Source organism: Hylobates moloch, unplaced genomic scaffold (assembly GCF_009828535.3).
Source record: "Hylobates moloch isolate HMO894 unplaced genomic scaffold, HMol_V3 SCAFFOLD_9, whole genome shotgun sequence".
Lineage (NCBI taxonomy): Eukaryota > Metazoa > Chordata > Mammalia > Primates > Hylobatidae > Hylobates > Hylobates moloch.
In genome coordinates this window covers 97,713,919-97,730,825 of record NW_026652284.1, presented here as the reverse complement: position 1 = coordinate 97,730,825, position 16,907 = coordinate 97,713,919, and the positions used below count along the sequence as shown (strand labels likewise).

Sequence of the window (16,907 nt, the reverse complement as noted above, 5' to 3'; positions counted from 1 at the left end):
TGCAGCCTCCGCTGCTGATATCCAGGCAAACAGGGTCTGGAGTGGACCTCCGGCAAACTTCAACAGACCTGCAGCTGAGGGTCCTGACTGTTAGAAAGAAAACTAACAAACAGAAAGGACATCCACACCAAAACCCCATCTGTACGTCACCATTATCAAAGACCAAAGGTAGATAAAACCACAAAGATGGGGAAAAAACAGAGCAGAAAAACTGAAAATTCTAAAAATCAGAGCGCCTCTCCTCCTCCAAAGGAACGCAGCTCCTAACCAGCAACAGAACAAAGCTGGACGGAGAATGACTTTGATGAGTTGAGAGAAGAAGGCTTCAGACGATCAAACTAGTCCGAGCTAAAGGAGGAAGTTCGAACCCATGGCAAAGAAGTTAAAATCTTGAAAAAAAGATTAGACGAATGACTAACTAGCATAACCAATGCAGAGAAGTCCTTAAAGGACCTGACGGAGCTGAAAACCATGGCATGAGGACTACGTGATGAATGCACAAGCCTCAGTAGCTGATTTGATCAACTGGAAGAAAGAGTATCAGTAGTGGAAGATCAACTGAATGAAATGACGTGAGAAGAAAAGTTTAGAGAAAAAAGAATAAAAAGAAACGAACAAAGCCTCCAAGAAATATGGGACTACGTGAAAAGACCAAATCTACATCTCACTGGTGTACCTGAAAGTGATGGGGAGAATGGAACCAAGTTGCAAAACACTCTGCAGGATATTATCCAGGAGAACTTCCCCAATCTAGCAAGGTAGGCCAACATTCAAATTCAGGAAATGCAGAGAACACCACAAAGATACTCCTCGAGCAGAGCAACTCTAAGACACATAATTGTCAGATTCACCAAAGTTGAAATGAAGGAAAAAATGTCAAGGGCAGCCAGAGAGAAAGGTCGGGTTACCCACAAAGAGAAGCCCATCAGACTAACAGCTGATCTCTTGGCAGAAACTCTACAAGCCAGAAGAGAGTGGGGGCCAATATTCAACATTCTTAAAGAAAAGAATTTTCAACACACAATTTCATATCCAGCTAAACTAAGCTTCATAAGTGAAGGAGAAATAAAATCCTTTACAGACAAGCAAATGCTAAGAGATTTTGTCACCACCAGGCCTGCCCTGAAAGAGCTCCTGAAGGAAGCACTAAACATGGAAAGGAACACCCGGTACCAGCCACTGCAAAAACATGCCAAATTGTAAAGACCATCGAGGCTAGGAAGAAACTGCATCAACTAACAAGCAAAATAACCAGCTAACATCATAATGACAGGATCAAATTCACACATAACAATATTAACTTTAAATGTAAATGGGCTAAATGCTCCAATTAAAAGACACAGACTGGCAAATTGGATAGAGTCAAGACCCATCAGTGTGCTGTATTCAGGAAACCCATCTCACGTGCAGAGACACACATAGGCTCAAAATAAAGGGATGGAGGAAGATCTACCAAGCAAATGGTAAATAAAAAAAGGCAGGGGTTGCAATCCTAGTCTCTGATAAAACAGACTTTAAGCCAACAAAGATCAAAAGAGACAAAGAAGGCCACTACATAATGGTAAAGGGATCAATTCAACAAGAAGAGCTAACTATCCTAAATATATATGCACCCAATACAGGAGCACCCAGATTCATAAAGCAAGTCCTTAGAGACCTACAAAGAGACTTAGACTCCCACACAATAATAATAGGAGACTTTAACACCCCACTGTCAACATGACACAGAAAGTTAACAAGGACATCCAGGAATTGAATTCAGCTCTGCACCCAGCGGACCTAATAGACATCTACAGAACTCTCCACCCCAAATCAACAGAATGTACATTCTTTTCAGCACCACACCACACCTATTCCAAAATTGACCACATAGTTGGAAGTAAAGCACTCCTCAGCAAATGTAAAAGAACAGAAATTATAACAAACTGTCTCCCAGACCACAGTGCAATCAAACTAGAACTCAGGATTAAGAAATTCACTCCAAACCACTCAACTACATGGAAACTGAACAACCTGCTCCTGAATGACTACTGGGTACATAACGAAATGAAGGCAGAAAATAAAGATGTTCTTTGAAACCAATGAGAACAAAGACACAACATACCAGAATCTCTGGGACACATTCAAAGCAGTGTGTAGAGGGAAATTTATAACACTAAATGCCCACAAGAGAAAGCAGGAAAGATCTAAAATTGACACCCTAACATCACAATTAAAACAACTAGAGAAGCAAGAGCAAACACATTCAAAAGTTAGCATAAGGCAAGAAATAACTAAGATCAGAGCAGAACTGAAGGAAATAGAGACACAAAAACCCTTCAAAAAATCAATGAATCAAGGAGCTGTTTTTTTGAAAAGATCAACAAAATTGATAGACGGCCAGCAAGACTAATAAAGAAGAAAAGAGAGAAGAATCAAATAGATGCAATAAAAAATGATAGCGGGGATATCACCACCGATCCTACAGAAATACAAACTACCATCAGAGAATACTACAAACACCTCTATGCAAATAAACTAGAAAATCTGGAAGAAATGGATAAATTCCTTGACACATACACTCTCCCAAGACTAAACTAGAAAGAAGTTATATCTCTGAATAGACCAATAACAGGCTCTGAAATTGAGGGAATAATTAATAGCTTACCAACCAAGAAAAGTCCAGGACCAGATGGATTCACAGCTGAATTCTACGAGAGGTACAAGGAGGAGCTGGTACCATTCCTTCTGAAACTATTCCAATCAATAGAAAAAGAGGGAATCCTCCCTAATTCATTTTATGAGGCCAGCATCATCCTGATACCAAAGCCTGGCAGAGACATAACCAAAAAAAGAGAATTTTAGACCAATATCCCTGATGAACATTGATGTAAAAATCCTCAATAAAATTCTGGCAAACCGAATCCAGCAGCACATCAAAAAGCTTATCCACCATGATCAAGTTGGCTTCATCCACAAGGCTGGTTCAACATACGCAAATCAATAAATGTAATTCAGCATATAAACAGAACCAATGACAAAAACCACACGATTATCTCAATAGATGCAGAAAAGGCCTTTGACAAAATTCAACAGCCCTTCATGCAAAAAACTCTCAATAAATTAGGTATTGATGGGATGTATCTCAAAATAATAAGAGCTATTTATGACAAACCCACAGCCAATATCATACTGAATGGGCAAAAACTGGAAGCATTCCCTTTGAAAACTGGCACAAGACAGGGATGCCCTCTCTCACCACTCCTATTCAACATAGTGTTGGAAGTTCTGGCCAGGGCAATCAGGCAGGAGAAAGAAATAAAGGGTATTCAATTAGGAAAAGAGGAAGTCAAATTGTCCATATGCAGATGACATGATTGTATATCTAGAAAACCCCACTGTCTCAGCCCAAAATCTCCTTAAGCTGATAAGCAACTTCAGCAAAGTCTCAGGATACAAAATCAATGTGCAAAAATCACAAGCATTCTTATACACCAATAACAGAGAGCCAAATCATGAGTGAACTCCCATTCACAATTGCTTCAAAGAGAATAAAATACTTAGGAATCCAACTTACAAGGGATGTGAAGGACCTCTTCAAGGAGAACTACAAACCACTGCTCAATGAAATAAAAGAGGATACAAACCAATGGAAGGACATTCCATGCTCATGGATAGGAAGAATCAATATCGTGAAAATGGCCATACTGCCCAAGGTAATTTATAGATTCAATGCCATCCCCATCAAGCTACCAATGACTTTCTTCACAGAATTGGAAAAAACTACTTTAAAGTTCATATGGAACCAAAAAAGAGCCCGCATTGCCAAGTCAATCCTAAGCCAAAAGAACAAAGCTGGGGGCATCACGCTACCTGACTTCAAACTATACTACAAGGCTACAGTAACTAAAACAGCATGGTACTGGTACCAAAACACAGATATAGACCAATGGAACAGAACAGAGCCCTCAGAAATAATGCTGCATATCTACAACCATCTGATATTTAACAAACCTGACAAAAACAAGCAATGGGGAAAGGATTCCCTATTTAATAAACAGTGCTGGGAAAACTGGCTAGCCATATGTAGAAAGCTGAAACTGGATCCCTTCCTTACATTTTATACAAAAATTAATTCAAGATGGATTAAAGACTTTAATCTTAGACCTAAAACCATAAAAACCCTGGAAGAAAACCTAGGCAATACCATTCAGGACATAGGCATGGGCAAGGACTTCATGTCTAAAACACCAAAAGCAATGGCAACAAAAGCCAAAATTGACAAAAGGGATCTAATTAAACTAAAGAGCTTCTGCACAGCAAAAGAAACTACCATCAGAGTGAACAGGCAACCTACAGAATAGGAGAAAATTTTTGCAATCTACTCATCTGACAAAGGGCTAATATCCAGAATCTACAATGAACTCAAACAAATTTACGAGAAAAAGACAACCCCATCAACAAGTGGATGAAGCATATGAACAGACACTTCTCAAAAGAAGACATTTATGCAGCCAAAAGACACATGAAAAGATGCTCATCATCACTGGCCATCAGAGAAATGCAAATCAAAACCACAATGAGATACCATCTCACACCAGTTAGAATGGCCATCATTAAAAAGTCAGGAAACAACAGGTGCTGGAGAGGATGTGGAGAAATAGGAACACTTTTACACTGTTGGTGGGACTGTAAACTAGTTCAACCATTGTGGAAGTCAGTGTGGTGATTCCTCAGAGATCTAGAACTAGAAATACCATTTGACCCAGCCATCCCATTACTGGGTATATATCCAAAGGATTATAAATCATGCTGCTATAAAGACATGTGCACACATATGTTTATTGCAGTACTATTCACAATAGCAAAGACTTGGAACCAAGCCAAATGTCCAACAATGATAGACTGGATTAAGAAAATGTGGTACATATACACCATGGAATACTATGCAGCCATAAAAAATGATGAGTTCATGTCCTTTGTAGGGACATGGATGAAGCTGGAAACCATCATTCTCAGCAAACTATCGCAAGGACAAAAAACCAAACACTGCATGTTCTCACTCATAGGTGGGAGCTGAACAATGAGAACACATGGACACAGGAAAGGGAACATCAGACACCAGGGCCTGTTGTGGGGTGGGGGGTGAGGAGAGGGATAGCATTAGGAGATATACCTAATGTTAAATGACAAGTTAATGGGTGCAGCACACCAACATGGCACATGTATACATATGTAACAAACTTGCACGTTGTGCACATGTACCCTAAAACTTAAAGAATAATAAAAAGAAAAAAAATCCTTTTGAAATGCAAAGAATCACGCTTCCCAAATTTGCTGACTTAGAAAGATACTAGATGTTAATCTAATATCCAAACTTACAAACTTAACTTACTAAATCATTAAAAAAGTAATACCACACAACTTTCATGTGTCAGTACTTTTCTAGAATCTGGGATAGAGCAGTAAACATGAGAGAGACAAGGTTTCCATAGTAAAGATTATACACAGTAAAAATGCCTAAGATCCCTTGGTATATACCATGGTGTAACTGTTCAGCTGAAAAGTTCATCAGTAACCATCTCACTCATGAGTATGGATGAAAACCCATAAATACATGATCATATCCATAGACACCAAGAAGGCATTCAACTAAATTCGACACCCATTTAAAAAATCAAAATAAAACTCAATAAAAAATCCTCAATATGTGATAAAATACATTTATTTCAGTTAAAAAGTCAGCACCACGATTAATGTGGAATCATTAGAAGCATTCCAAGTAAGGTCAGAAACAGAAAAGGATGTCTACTAAGACCCTAATTCTGTAAGTGAACACTGTTCTGGAAGCACTAGCCAATGCAATTAGAGAAGAAAGAGAAAAAAACATGTTGAAACATTAAAAAGAAAGCATCATAATCTATTTACAAATAATATGATAATGTGCTACTAAAAATAAAAGAATTCAATAAGGAAGTAGGTCCAAAGAGAAAGCAATAGCTCTGCTTTCATCTATAACACAAACAAAAACGTGGGAAAAGAAGACCCCATTTACAATGGCAACAGAAAAGATAAAATATCTAGAAAAAAACTTTTAAAATCTCAAGATAAAAATGAAAATTTAAGATACGTTATAAGAAAACAGAAAAAGAATACTCCATGTTCTTGGTTAGTAAGAGTCAACATCATAACGATGTCAAGTCTTTCTAGGCTGAATGAACCTAATAAAAATGCTAACAGACTTTTTCTTAGAATAAGCTAATTCTAAATACATGTGGAAAAATACGCAAGAATAGCCAGGGAAATTCTGAAAAATAAGTGTAACAGATCCTGACAAATTATAAGAATGTTTTGCATTAATACACAAAAGATAGGCAGCTACGTGGAATAGAATGGAACATCCAGAAACAAATTCACTTATATAAAAGCTACCTGAAATCACTGGAAGAAGCAAGTGAATTATTCAGTGAACCTTTTGAAAAAGTTAAGGCTAGGCCCAGACCTCACATTTTATAGGATAAATTCCATAAGGATCATAGTTTTAAATGTAAAGACTGAAATTTTAAAAATTATAGAATTCTTCCTAATTTGAGTGGGGAAGACCTTTCTAACTAGGCATAAGGCCTATAAGTCCTAAAAGACTAATACATTCAACTACTTAAAAAAATAATGCATGGCAAAACTACCATTAGCAGAGCCAAAAGGTAAAAGACTGGGAAAAAAAATAACTGCAAGTTGTAGCTAAATCCTACAATTAAGGTAGGTAAAAAAAGACGAAAAAAAAAGACAGAGAAATGGGTAAATAATAAGTGAACAACCATTTAGCAGGAAAAAAATATAAATGATTAGAATATTTTAAGGGATGTTCAAACTCAGTCAAACTAGGAGAAATGTAAAGTAGAATTTTCACCTACCAAGTGATCAAAGATCCAAAAAAGATGTAACTCACTCTGCTGGTCTTAGGCCGTAGCATAAATTAGTACAATCTCTGCGGAGAACAGTTCATCAAAATGTATCTAATTACAAAAGCACATAGCTATTTCTAAAAACGTATCCTACAGGTATACGTGCAAATCTGTGTAGGAGGGTATTTGCTGCAGCCTAACAGGGAAAGATGAAAAACAGCCAAATGCCCTCACTAAAGAACTGGTTTAACAAATTACAGTATTTCCATGCAGTGTAAACTATATACTATAAAAAGGGAGTATTTTCTGTATGGGCATGGACAAATTCCAAAATATATCAGCTGAAAAAAGCAAGGTACAAAATGGTTATGTATAACATACTATTATCTGTGCAAAAAGGGGGAAAACGAAACAATATACATAAACATTTGCTTAATATGCAGAGAATATCTGGAAAGATACACAAAAATAGTAAGAATCACTCACAATCACTGCCTGTGGAGAGGAGCTAGGTACATAGTATAAGAGATAGGAATGGGAGGGAAAATGTTCACTGCACTGTCCTTTTTTATTCCTAAATTCTGAATGTACTATGTATTTAAAAAATTAAAGATTCAAAGAATAATAAACAGAACAAAAGCAATGGTATCTTCCACAAGGACTCTTAATCTGAGATTTAAGGATACTTGGGGAGTATCCCTAAATCTTCCTTTAACCCCTGAAATTTTCAAAATGCATGTGTATGTATATTTTTCTCAGAAGAGAGTTCACAGTTTTCATCAGACTCTCAAGTGGCTAACGGACATCTAGTGTATACCAGGAACCACTTCTTTAAATGCTTAGAAAAATTCTTAGCAGTTTGTATTCACAGCACTTTACTCTCATAGATCAATAATACAGAGGATTATTTTAAAATGTTAATACTAAAAATGTATTAACAAATCACTAGGTTATATGTAGTTAAGAATATCCTATTTCTATCACCTCTTCTAGTGTTTTGGAAATGAAGGAGCCCGTTGTTATCTTTTCAGCCAATTATGATAGGCCCCAAAGGGTCTTAGATGAGTGATCACAGATTTCACCAAAAGGAAAGCACACATATAATTATCACAGTCCCTCAAAAGCTGGCTTTGGGTCCCAGACCTTACAGAGGCCGAAATGTTGAAGCTTAAGAAGAAACGTATTGCCATTTATGAACTCCTTTTTTTTGAGACAAGAGTCTCGCTCTGTCCCCAGCCTGGAGTGCAGTGGCGCGATCTCTGCTCACTGCAACCTCCGCCTCCTGGATTCAAGCGATTCTCCTGCCCCAGCCTCCCGAGTAGCTGGGATAACAGGCGCCCGCCACCATGCCCGGCTAATTTTTGTATTTTTAGTAGAGATGTGGTTTCACCATGTTGGCTAGGCTGGTCTCGAATTCCTGACCTCGTGATTTGCCCACCTCGGCCTCTCAAAGTGCTGGGTTTACAGGCGTGAGCCACTGCGCCAGCCTATGAACTCCTTTTTAAGGAGGGAATCATGGTGGCCAAGAAGGATTCCACATGCCTAAGCACCCGGAGCTGGCAGACAAGAATGTGTCCAACCTTCATGTCATGAAGGCCATGGAGTCTCTCAAGTCCTGAGGCTACGTGAAGGAACAGTTTGCCTGGAGACATTTCTACTGGTACCTTACCAATGAGGGTATCCAGTATCTCCGTGATTACCTTCATCTGCCCCCTGAGATTGTTCCTGCCACCCTACACCGCAGCCATCCAGAGACTGGCCGGCCTCGGCCTAAAGGTCTGGAGGGTGAGCGACCTGCAAGACTCACAAGAGGGGAAGCCAGCAGAGATACCTACAGACGGAGTGCTGTGCCCACTGGTGCCGACAAGAAAGCAGAGGCTGGGGCTGGGTCAACAACCGAATTCCATTTTAGAGGCGGATTTGGTCGTGGACGTGGTCAGCCACCTCAGTAAAACTGGAGAGGTTTATTTTGCATTGAATAAACTTACAGACAAAAAAACTTTAAAAACAAGTTGGCTTTGAATGCAGGTCCACGTGTAATCTAGTTATTGATAAAATACTTCTCTTGAAAAAGTTTAGTTCTTTCTGCGTAGAACATGAACCTGTATTATATCTTTTAATAATGCACATTGACAGCAAGTTAGTATTAAAAAGAGGTTAGTAGGAAGAGCTATTAGTCGTGTGTGATGTTGGGTAATTTATTTTTTCTCTCGTTAAACCTCAGTTTCCTTCACTGTAAAATAGTGATAAAAATACTCCTTAAAACTGCTCCTCTAACGTGTATTATTCGGTGCTTTGCATATAACAGGACAAAAATTTTTTTAAAGTATGCTAAATTCTGAGACATTATTTAATCCGCACCTTACTGATTCTAGTTATGAATCTATTCATTTTTTAAAATTATTGCCAAAGAATGTCATAATTTCTCCTGGATCTCCTTTGTACTATATTTCACATGGTCTTAAAAATTTCCGCAAAACTGAATTACTCTTATAATCAGGAGGAAAAAAAAAATCTTGACCAGTTTAAAAAAAAAAAAAGCAATAAAACACTTTTTTGGACACCCACAGAAATATGAGCTGTAAGATTTTGAAAACTTGGTTTCAAATTTACCCTACCACTGACTAGGTTTGGGCAAGTCACTTTACATCTCTGAAGTACAGAATCTTCATCTGTAAAACAAGAATAATATCTACCACATGTAGTGGGTAGCATAAGCAAGCATTAAAAATGGGTCAGCAAAATGGTGCTAGAACAATTGGATATCCAAATGCAAAACAATGAACTTGGATCTGTATCTGCCACTATGTATATGTATTTAAAAACTCACAAAACTAAATATAGGTTGTAGACCTAAATATAAAACTCGAAACTACAAAACTTCTAGAAGAAAACAGAAACCCTTTGTCACCTTGGGTCAGTCAAAGATTTCTTAGGTATGACACCAAAAGCAGAATCTATAAAAGAACAAATCGGTAAGCTGGATTCCATCAAAATTAAAAATGTCTGTTCTTCAAAAGACAATATTAAAAGAATAAAAAGGCAGGATAGACTGGGAGAAGTGTTTGGAAAGCATCAAGACATAACAGGTGTTGATGAGGATGAAGAGAAACTAGAACCCTCAAACAGCAATGTTTACATTCCCACTAGCAATAATCGGGAGGTAAAATGGCTCATGCCACTTTGGAAAAGTTTCTTAAGTAGTAAACAGACATGTACTGCATGATCCAGCAATTCCATTCCTGAATCTGCCCAAGAGAAATGACACATATGTTCACACAAAAATTTGTCAGCAAAAGTTCATAGAGCATTATTTATAACAGCCAAAAAGTGGAAACAACTCAAATGTCCATCAACAGAAGAAAAGGTACGCAAATGGTGATATATTGATACAATGGAACATTACTCAGCAATAAAAAGTTAATTATTGATGCATGCTTAGTGAAGGATCTCAGACAAAAAAAAAAAGCCCACATACTGTAGACTCCATTTATATAAAACTCTAGCAAATGCAAATTAATTTATGATTACAGAAAGCAGATCAATGGTTGCTTAGCGATGGAAGGTGGGAAGCAAAGATGTCAGAGGGGTATGAAGAAACTTTCTGGGATGATGTGTACACTATTTTGATTGTCGTGATAATTTCACAAGTATACCGAGTACAGTACACATATATGTCAAAACTTTAGGTGAGTGTCGTTTACTGTATATTAACTATGCCAAAAAAGGGAGGACTTTAAAAAAAAAAAAAAAAGTGTAAATTCTTCAACTCCTTGGACCTCCCCAGAAGAAAAGCTGGAAAAAACATTTAAAGCAACCTAAAGAGTGAAGTGGAGTGCGACCCATCTCTGCCTCGAAAGGTGCGAGAGTTTACAGGGTAACTAAAGAGCCCGATTGAATCTAAAAAAATTGGCTTCAATTCTGCAGAAATCTGGTCTGGAAAACATCACCTCTACAGCTCCGACTTTTGGGGACACTCTTGAGTGTGAATGGGGGTGACCCTACACCTAAGGTTTGCCCAGGGCAGCCCCGTTGACATCTACGGACCCCACCGCCCCTTTCCCTCCCAGCTGCATCCCCCTGGCCCCGCGCGCCCGCCTTCCTACCTGCATGTTCCTCAGGAGCTGGAAGATCTCCATGGTGCGGTACACGATGTCCTGCACTGTCTCCTGCCCGATGCGGCACAGCGACGCCGTGTTGACCTCCCGGGCGGCCTGCTGAGCCTGGGGCCCGGCGAAGGGCCCAGGCGCCATCCCTGACGCGGCCAACGGAGGGGTGGACATGGCGCGGCTGCAGCTTCAGGCCGGAAGGCGCCAGAGAGCAGGTGTCAGGGGTCTGCCGGGAATTGGGAGGCTGTGGGGCCTCAGAGTCGCAACCAGCTTGAGAGACCCCCCGCGGCCCGATTTCAAAACAGTAGCCGCGACTTCCGCCCACCGTGACGTAACACGTCAGAAAACGTCACGGACACCGCCCACTCGGCGAACTGTCTCCGAGCGGAGCCGGGTGGGATTGGATTGGACCCCTGGGCGGGAAAGGACGGACGGGTTAAGTAGCCAATCATCAACTGCGCTCCAGCCAGAGGAGAGATGCTCTTGGGGAGCCGGGGGTGAGTTTCCAGAGTTCGTTTCCCAGTCTTGGCCCAGCGTTAGAACCTTCTGTGTTTAGTTCCTCGCGGAGCATCTTCTCTTAACAAGCCAGAGGTTTGTAGTATTACAGCTAAGAGACAGGTTAAATTACTTGTTGAGTCGCATACAGGTGTAACTGGCAACCTGCGATTCGAATTTAGAAAACAAGATTCCAAAGCTTGTACGCTTCTCCGTGACATGATACGGACTCCCTGATTGCTCTTGGTCCCTGCTTAGATGTTTTATTCTTTGAGTTTTCCCAATCTCTGTAAGCAAAAAAAAAAAAAAAAGATCAACACACACACTTCTTTCTGACTCTGGCTCTTATTACTGTCTGATTTTTTTTTAATTTTTTTTTGAGACGGAGTCTCGCTCTGTCACCCAGGCTGGAGTGCAGTGGCGTGATCTCGGCTCACTGCAAGCTCCGCCTCCCGGGTTCACGCCATTCTCCAGCCTCGGCCTCCGGAGTAGCTGGGACTACCGGCGCCCGCCAGCACGCCCAGCAATTTTTTTGTGTTTTTAGTAGAGACGGGGTTTCGCCGTGTTAGCCAGGATGGTCTCGATCTCCTGACCTCGTGATCCGCCCGCCTTGGCCTCCCAAAGTGCTGGGATTACAGGCATAAGCCACCGCGCCCGGCCTATTGTCTGATATTTTAATATAGCTTTCACTTTTGTTTACTTTCAGACTTTATCTCACCCTATCTACACACTCTGCCAACTCCATGAAAACAGACGATTTTATTCACTTACTGTATTCTCAACACCTAGTGATTGGCACAAGTATCAATAAATACTTATTGAATGATTGTTGAGTGACATGGTAAATGCAAGAAAAATTAAAATAAAATGTCTCTCACTTACCTCTTACTGTTCATCTCCAAAGTGGGGAAAAGTCAAGAATGTAAAATTAGTGATATGCACAAACATTGCATTTTTTTAGAAGTTTCTTAATGCTCCATTATACGGACTTCCCAGGAAATGGTTAACTAAATATGTCATAGGAACCGTGGTAGAGATTTTAAACATAGTAATTCGCAGGTCTTCGTGAGTAATTACCATTTGACAAATATTGGCTGAGCACGTATTATGTGCTGGGTGCTAGGAATGAAGATATCATACTGAACAAATCAGGCAAAAGCCCTGCAGCATGTTTGTCATGGAGACAAACAGAACACTATTGTGATGAGTGTCTTGAAGCAAAAGTTCCTGATATCAGGATGCTAACAATTTAGGAGATTGAGAACGACCTGAAGGGAGCAGTGTGGAACCTGAAGGTAGATAGGGAAGGGAGTAACGAATGATAGGGTCTTTTCCATGAGGACGAGGAAGGCCAGTGCCAACACCTGAAGTGAAGAGGCCTCCTAATGCTTTCCAGGATCTGGAAGAAGTTCAGTGTGAGGACAAGTGTTAGGAAATAAGGCTGAAGGCAGAGGCAACCCTGAAGGATCTTCTAACCCATGTCAAGCAGTTGAGAATTTATGGAGTGAAATAGCAAGCCACTGAAGAGTTTCAAGGTGAGAGGAATAATTTGAAATATTCATTTTAGAAGACTTATTCTGGTTGCTAAATGGGGAACAGATGGTGGGTTTCTATTGTCTTCTCTCCCAAAGGGGAATGGTGATGATGATCATGATCTGTGTAGAGAAAGGAGACAGAGGGTAACTTTGAATAAATATTTAGTAAGTAGAATCTAGAGAACTTGACAGCAACTGGATTAGGAACATGAAGGAGAGGAAAGAATTAAGGACGGCACGTATTTCTGCTTTCGTGTGAAACTTCAGGTGAAGTTTATGTCGTTTACCAAGACAGGATAGACTGAAGAAAAAATAAGTTTCCGAGAAATTTTGCCTTATGTTAATTTCTTATTGCACATGTAACAAATTACCACAAACTTTGTGGCTTAAAACAGCACACCTTTTATTATTTTACAGCTTTTTAGCTCAGAAGTCTGCAATTGTTCTCGCTGAACTACGCTCAAGGTGTTGGCAGGGCTGTGTTCCTTTCTGGAGGCTCTCAGAAGGAATCTGTTTCCTTGTCTTTTCCAGATTTTAGAAGGCTGCCCCAATTCTTTGGCTCATGACCACTTCCGCCAACTGCAAAAACCAGCTTTCATCCTTTTCAAAGCCAGAATTGGCTAGTTGAATATGCCATATCACTGGTTCTGAGTCCTCTGCCTCTCTCTTTTTCATTTAAGTATCCTCTTGATGACATTGGGTCCACCTAGATAATCCAGGATATCTCTTTATTTTAAGGTCAGCTGTTTTGCAACTTCAGTTCTATCTGCTACCTTAATCTCCCCTTGCCATGTAACATGACATACAGATTCTGGGAATTAGGATGTGGACATCTTTGGGGAGTAACTAAAATCTGCCTACCACATGCCTCCATTCCAAACTGTCCCTAAATTCAGACTCACATACCTAAAAACCTGACATCTTGACTTGGATGGCTCTTTGGCATCTAAAACTTATGTCTAAAAAAACCCAACTCTTGATCTCTCCCAACTTTCTTCTACCATACTTTTATCCGTGTCATTGTCTGGCACCACCATGCATTTAGTTGCCCATCCTGGCTTCTCTCTTTCTCACCCTACTTCCAAGTCATCAGAAAATAGAATGAACTCTGACTTTCAAATATATCCTATATGTGACCAGTTACTTCACCCCTTTCAACCTAGTCCAAGCTGTCTTCTCTTATCTAGAATGCTGGATAACAATCAAGAGGCTCCTAATTGAACTCCCTTCCTGCTACACTTGCCCCATCCAGTCCACTCTCATTACAGCACCCACAGGCAAACTTACAAGCTAAGTCAGGTTATGATTCTCCCCTGCTGACCTGTCCTCTCATCATGCTTAGAATAAAATCCAAAGCTGCATGACCTGCACGTCTCCACATGTGCTGGCCTAGGCTGTTCCTGCTCTCTCAGCTCCCACAGCTCTCCCCTCACTCCAGATACATTCACCTCCTTACTATTCCTTGTGCACTCCAAGTTCATCTCACTTCAGACTCATTTCTTTTGGCCTGGGAAGCTCTTCTCTCAGCTATCTCTGCAGGTCTTTGTTTACAGTGGCCTTTTCTGGCCACCCTACTTAAAATAGCCTGCATTAGGCCAGGTGCGGTGGCTCACGCCTGTAATCCCAGCACTTTGGGAGGCTGAGGTGGGTGGATCACGAGGTCAGGAGATCGAGACCATCCTGGCTAACATGGTGAAACCCTGTCTCTACTAAAAAATACAAAAAAATTAGCCGGGCATGGTGGCGGGCACCTGTAGTCCCAGCTACTCGGGAGGCTGAGGCAGGAGAATGGCGTGAACCCGGGAGGCAGAGCTTGCAGTGAGCCAAGATCACGCCACTGCACTCCAGCCTGGGCAACTGAACAAGACCCTGTCTCAAAAAAAAAAAAAAAAAAAAACAAAAAAAGAAATAACCTGCATTAGTCTTCTGTTGCTGCTGGAAAAAAATATCAGAATTTAGTGGCTTAAAGCAGCAGAAATTTGTGTCCCCATTTTCTTACTGATTGTAAACTGACAACCATTCCTAGCTTCTGTGAGATGCCACATTCCTTGGCTTGTGGCCCCTTCCTCCATCTTCAAAGCTAGCAATGGCAGTCAAGTCTCCCTCATGCTTTAAATTTCTTCTGCATCTTCTTCCATTGTCCTTGTCACATACCTCTAACCTTTCACTTTTGAGGGCCCATGTGATGATACTGGGTTCATCTACGTTATTCTAGATAAATTCCCCACCTCGAGACCCTTAACCTTAACCACACCTGTAAAATTCCCTGTTCCATGTCAGTTTCTAGGGATTAGAGGGTTTGCATCTTTGTGGGGCCATTATTCCACACACCGTACAGCCCTCTCCATCTCTCTATCCATTTAGCCTGCTTCATTTTTTGTAGTGTTTCTCACAAACTGATGTTGTTTCTTTCACTGTTTGTCCCTTCAGCTAAACAGTAAATTTCATGAAATTAGAGACTGTTTCTATTGGTTACTTCAGTAGATTCAGCACCTGCAGCAGTGCCTGGCACATAAAAAGTGCTCAATAAATAGTTGATGAAAGAACCAGGAGTTTACTCGGGGACATCTTGGGTTTGAAATGTGTGCATGATCATCAGTGGATGTATCCAGTAAGCAAATGAGTATGTGCTGGGACCTGGTAGGGTTTTCCTTTTACATGGTTGCAGAAAGATGGGTGGGTGTGGTAGTAAGCTCAAAATCCATGGAGTCAGACAGTCCTGGACTAAAATCCAAACCTGGCATTGCTCAACAGTGGACAGATGACACTAACCTCCATCAATAACAATGGTATTTAGCTTTGGGATTGTTGATAGGATTAAGTGAGATGCTATATATAACACACTTATAGTTCCTAGTGTATAGTAAGCATTCAATAAATGTGCACTATACTTCCTTCCACCATGTGTAACAGTGAGGAAAATGGATAAAGTGAGAAGTGAGGAAGAAGCTGTTCCAGGACAGAACCAATGGGAGCACTAAGAAACAGAAAGAGGAAGAGGAGACAACACTATTAACAACAAAAATTGAGAAGAACTAGAAAAGTCAGAGCAAAATCAGGAGAGTATCCTGCCATGGAAGTCACAGGAAGAATAGATTGTTTCAGGAAAGAGCTTGTGCTGAACAGTGTCAGACACCGCTGAGGTTAAGCAAAATAATCCACACCAAAGGAAGTATTATCTTAAATCACAGAAGAAGATTTTAGCACAAAATTATTACCCATAGTCCCATAGTTAGGAAGGGAATGAAACAGATACTTAATTTCTATACAATATCTCCTCTGCCTTTTTTTAATTTTTATTTTTTGAGACAAAGTCTTGCTCTGTTGCCCAGGCTGGAGTGCAGTGGCGCAATCTTGGCTCACTGCAACCTCCGCCTTCCAGGTTCAAGTGATTCTCCTGCCTCAGCCTCCGGAGTAGCTGGGATTACAGGCGCATGCCACCACGCCCAGCTAATTTTTGTATTTTTAGTAGAGATGGGGTTTCACTATTTTGGTCAGGCTGGTCTTGAACTCTTGAACTCATGATCCGCCCGCCTCAGCCTCCCAAAGTGCTGGGATTACAGATGTGAGCCACCATGTCCAGCCTTTTTTTTTTTTTTTTTTTTTTTCTTGCAAGAGAATATCTGGTTTTTAGCAGGGCACCCGGGGTGGAAGCTGTATGTCCCAGCCTTCCTTGAGCCTTGGCAGGGACATTTCACTAAGTTCTGGCCCATCAGCTCTAAGTATGCATGACGTGGGAGACTACTGACAGTTGTCCTTAGAAGAATGGGGCCTCCAGTTCCTTCTTCCTACTAGCTGGGATGCAGAAATCAGGGCTACAGCTTAGCTAGCTAAGTGCTTATTTGGGGGTTTTTAGTCACATACAACTGAATTTAATACTAATT

General features: G+C 40.5%; 1 protein-coding gene, 1 long non-coding RNA gene and 1 pseudogene across 2 annotated transcripts in view; 2 read left to right on the top strand and 1 right to left on the bottom strand.

The window, feature by feature from the left end:
• MED30 (mediator complex subunit 30) overlaps positions 1 to 11,331 on the bottom strand; it is a 29,351-nt gene extending 18,020 nt beyond the window's left edge. The window contains exon 1 of the mRNA XM_032760313.2: positions 10,991 to 11,331. Coding sequence (XP_032616204.1) covers positions 10,991 to 11,167 — 177 coding nt within the window. The 5' untranslated portion in view covers positions 11,168 to 11,331. The remainder of the gene's footprint in view (positions 1 to 10,990) is intronic.
• Positions 8,043 to 8,858, top strand: LOC116813539 (small ribosomal subunit protein eS10-like; annotated as a pseudogene).
• A 44-nt stretch (positions 11,332 to 11,375) lies between the features above and the next one.
• The window catches only part of LOC131384263 (uncharacterized), a 64,350-nt gene continuing 58,818 nt past the window's right edge, over positions 11,376 to 16,907 (top strand). The window contains exons 1-2 of the long non-coding RNA XR_009214935.1: positions 11,376 to 11,490; positions 12,885 to 13,023. This is a non-coding gene — a long non-coding RNA (uncharacterized LOC131384263). The remainder of the gene's footprint in view (positions 11,491 to 12,884; positions 13,024 to 16,907) is intronic.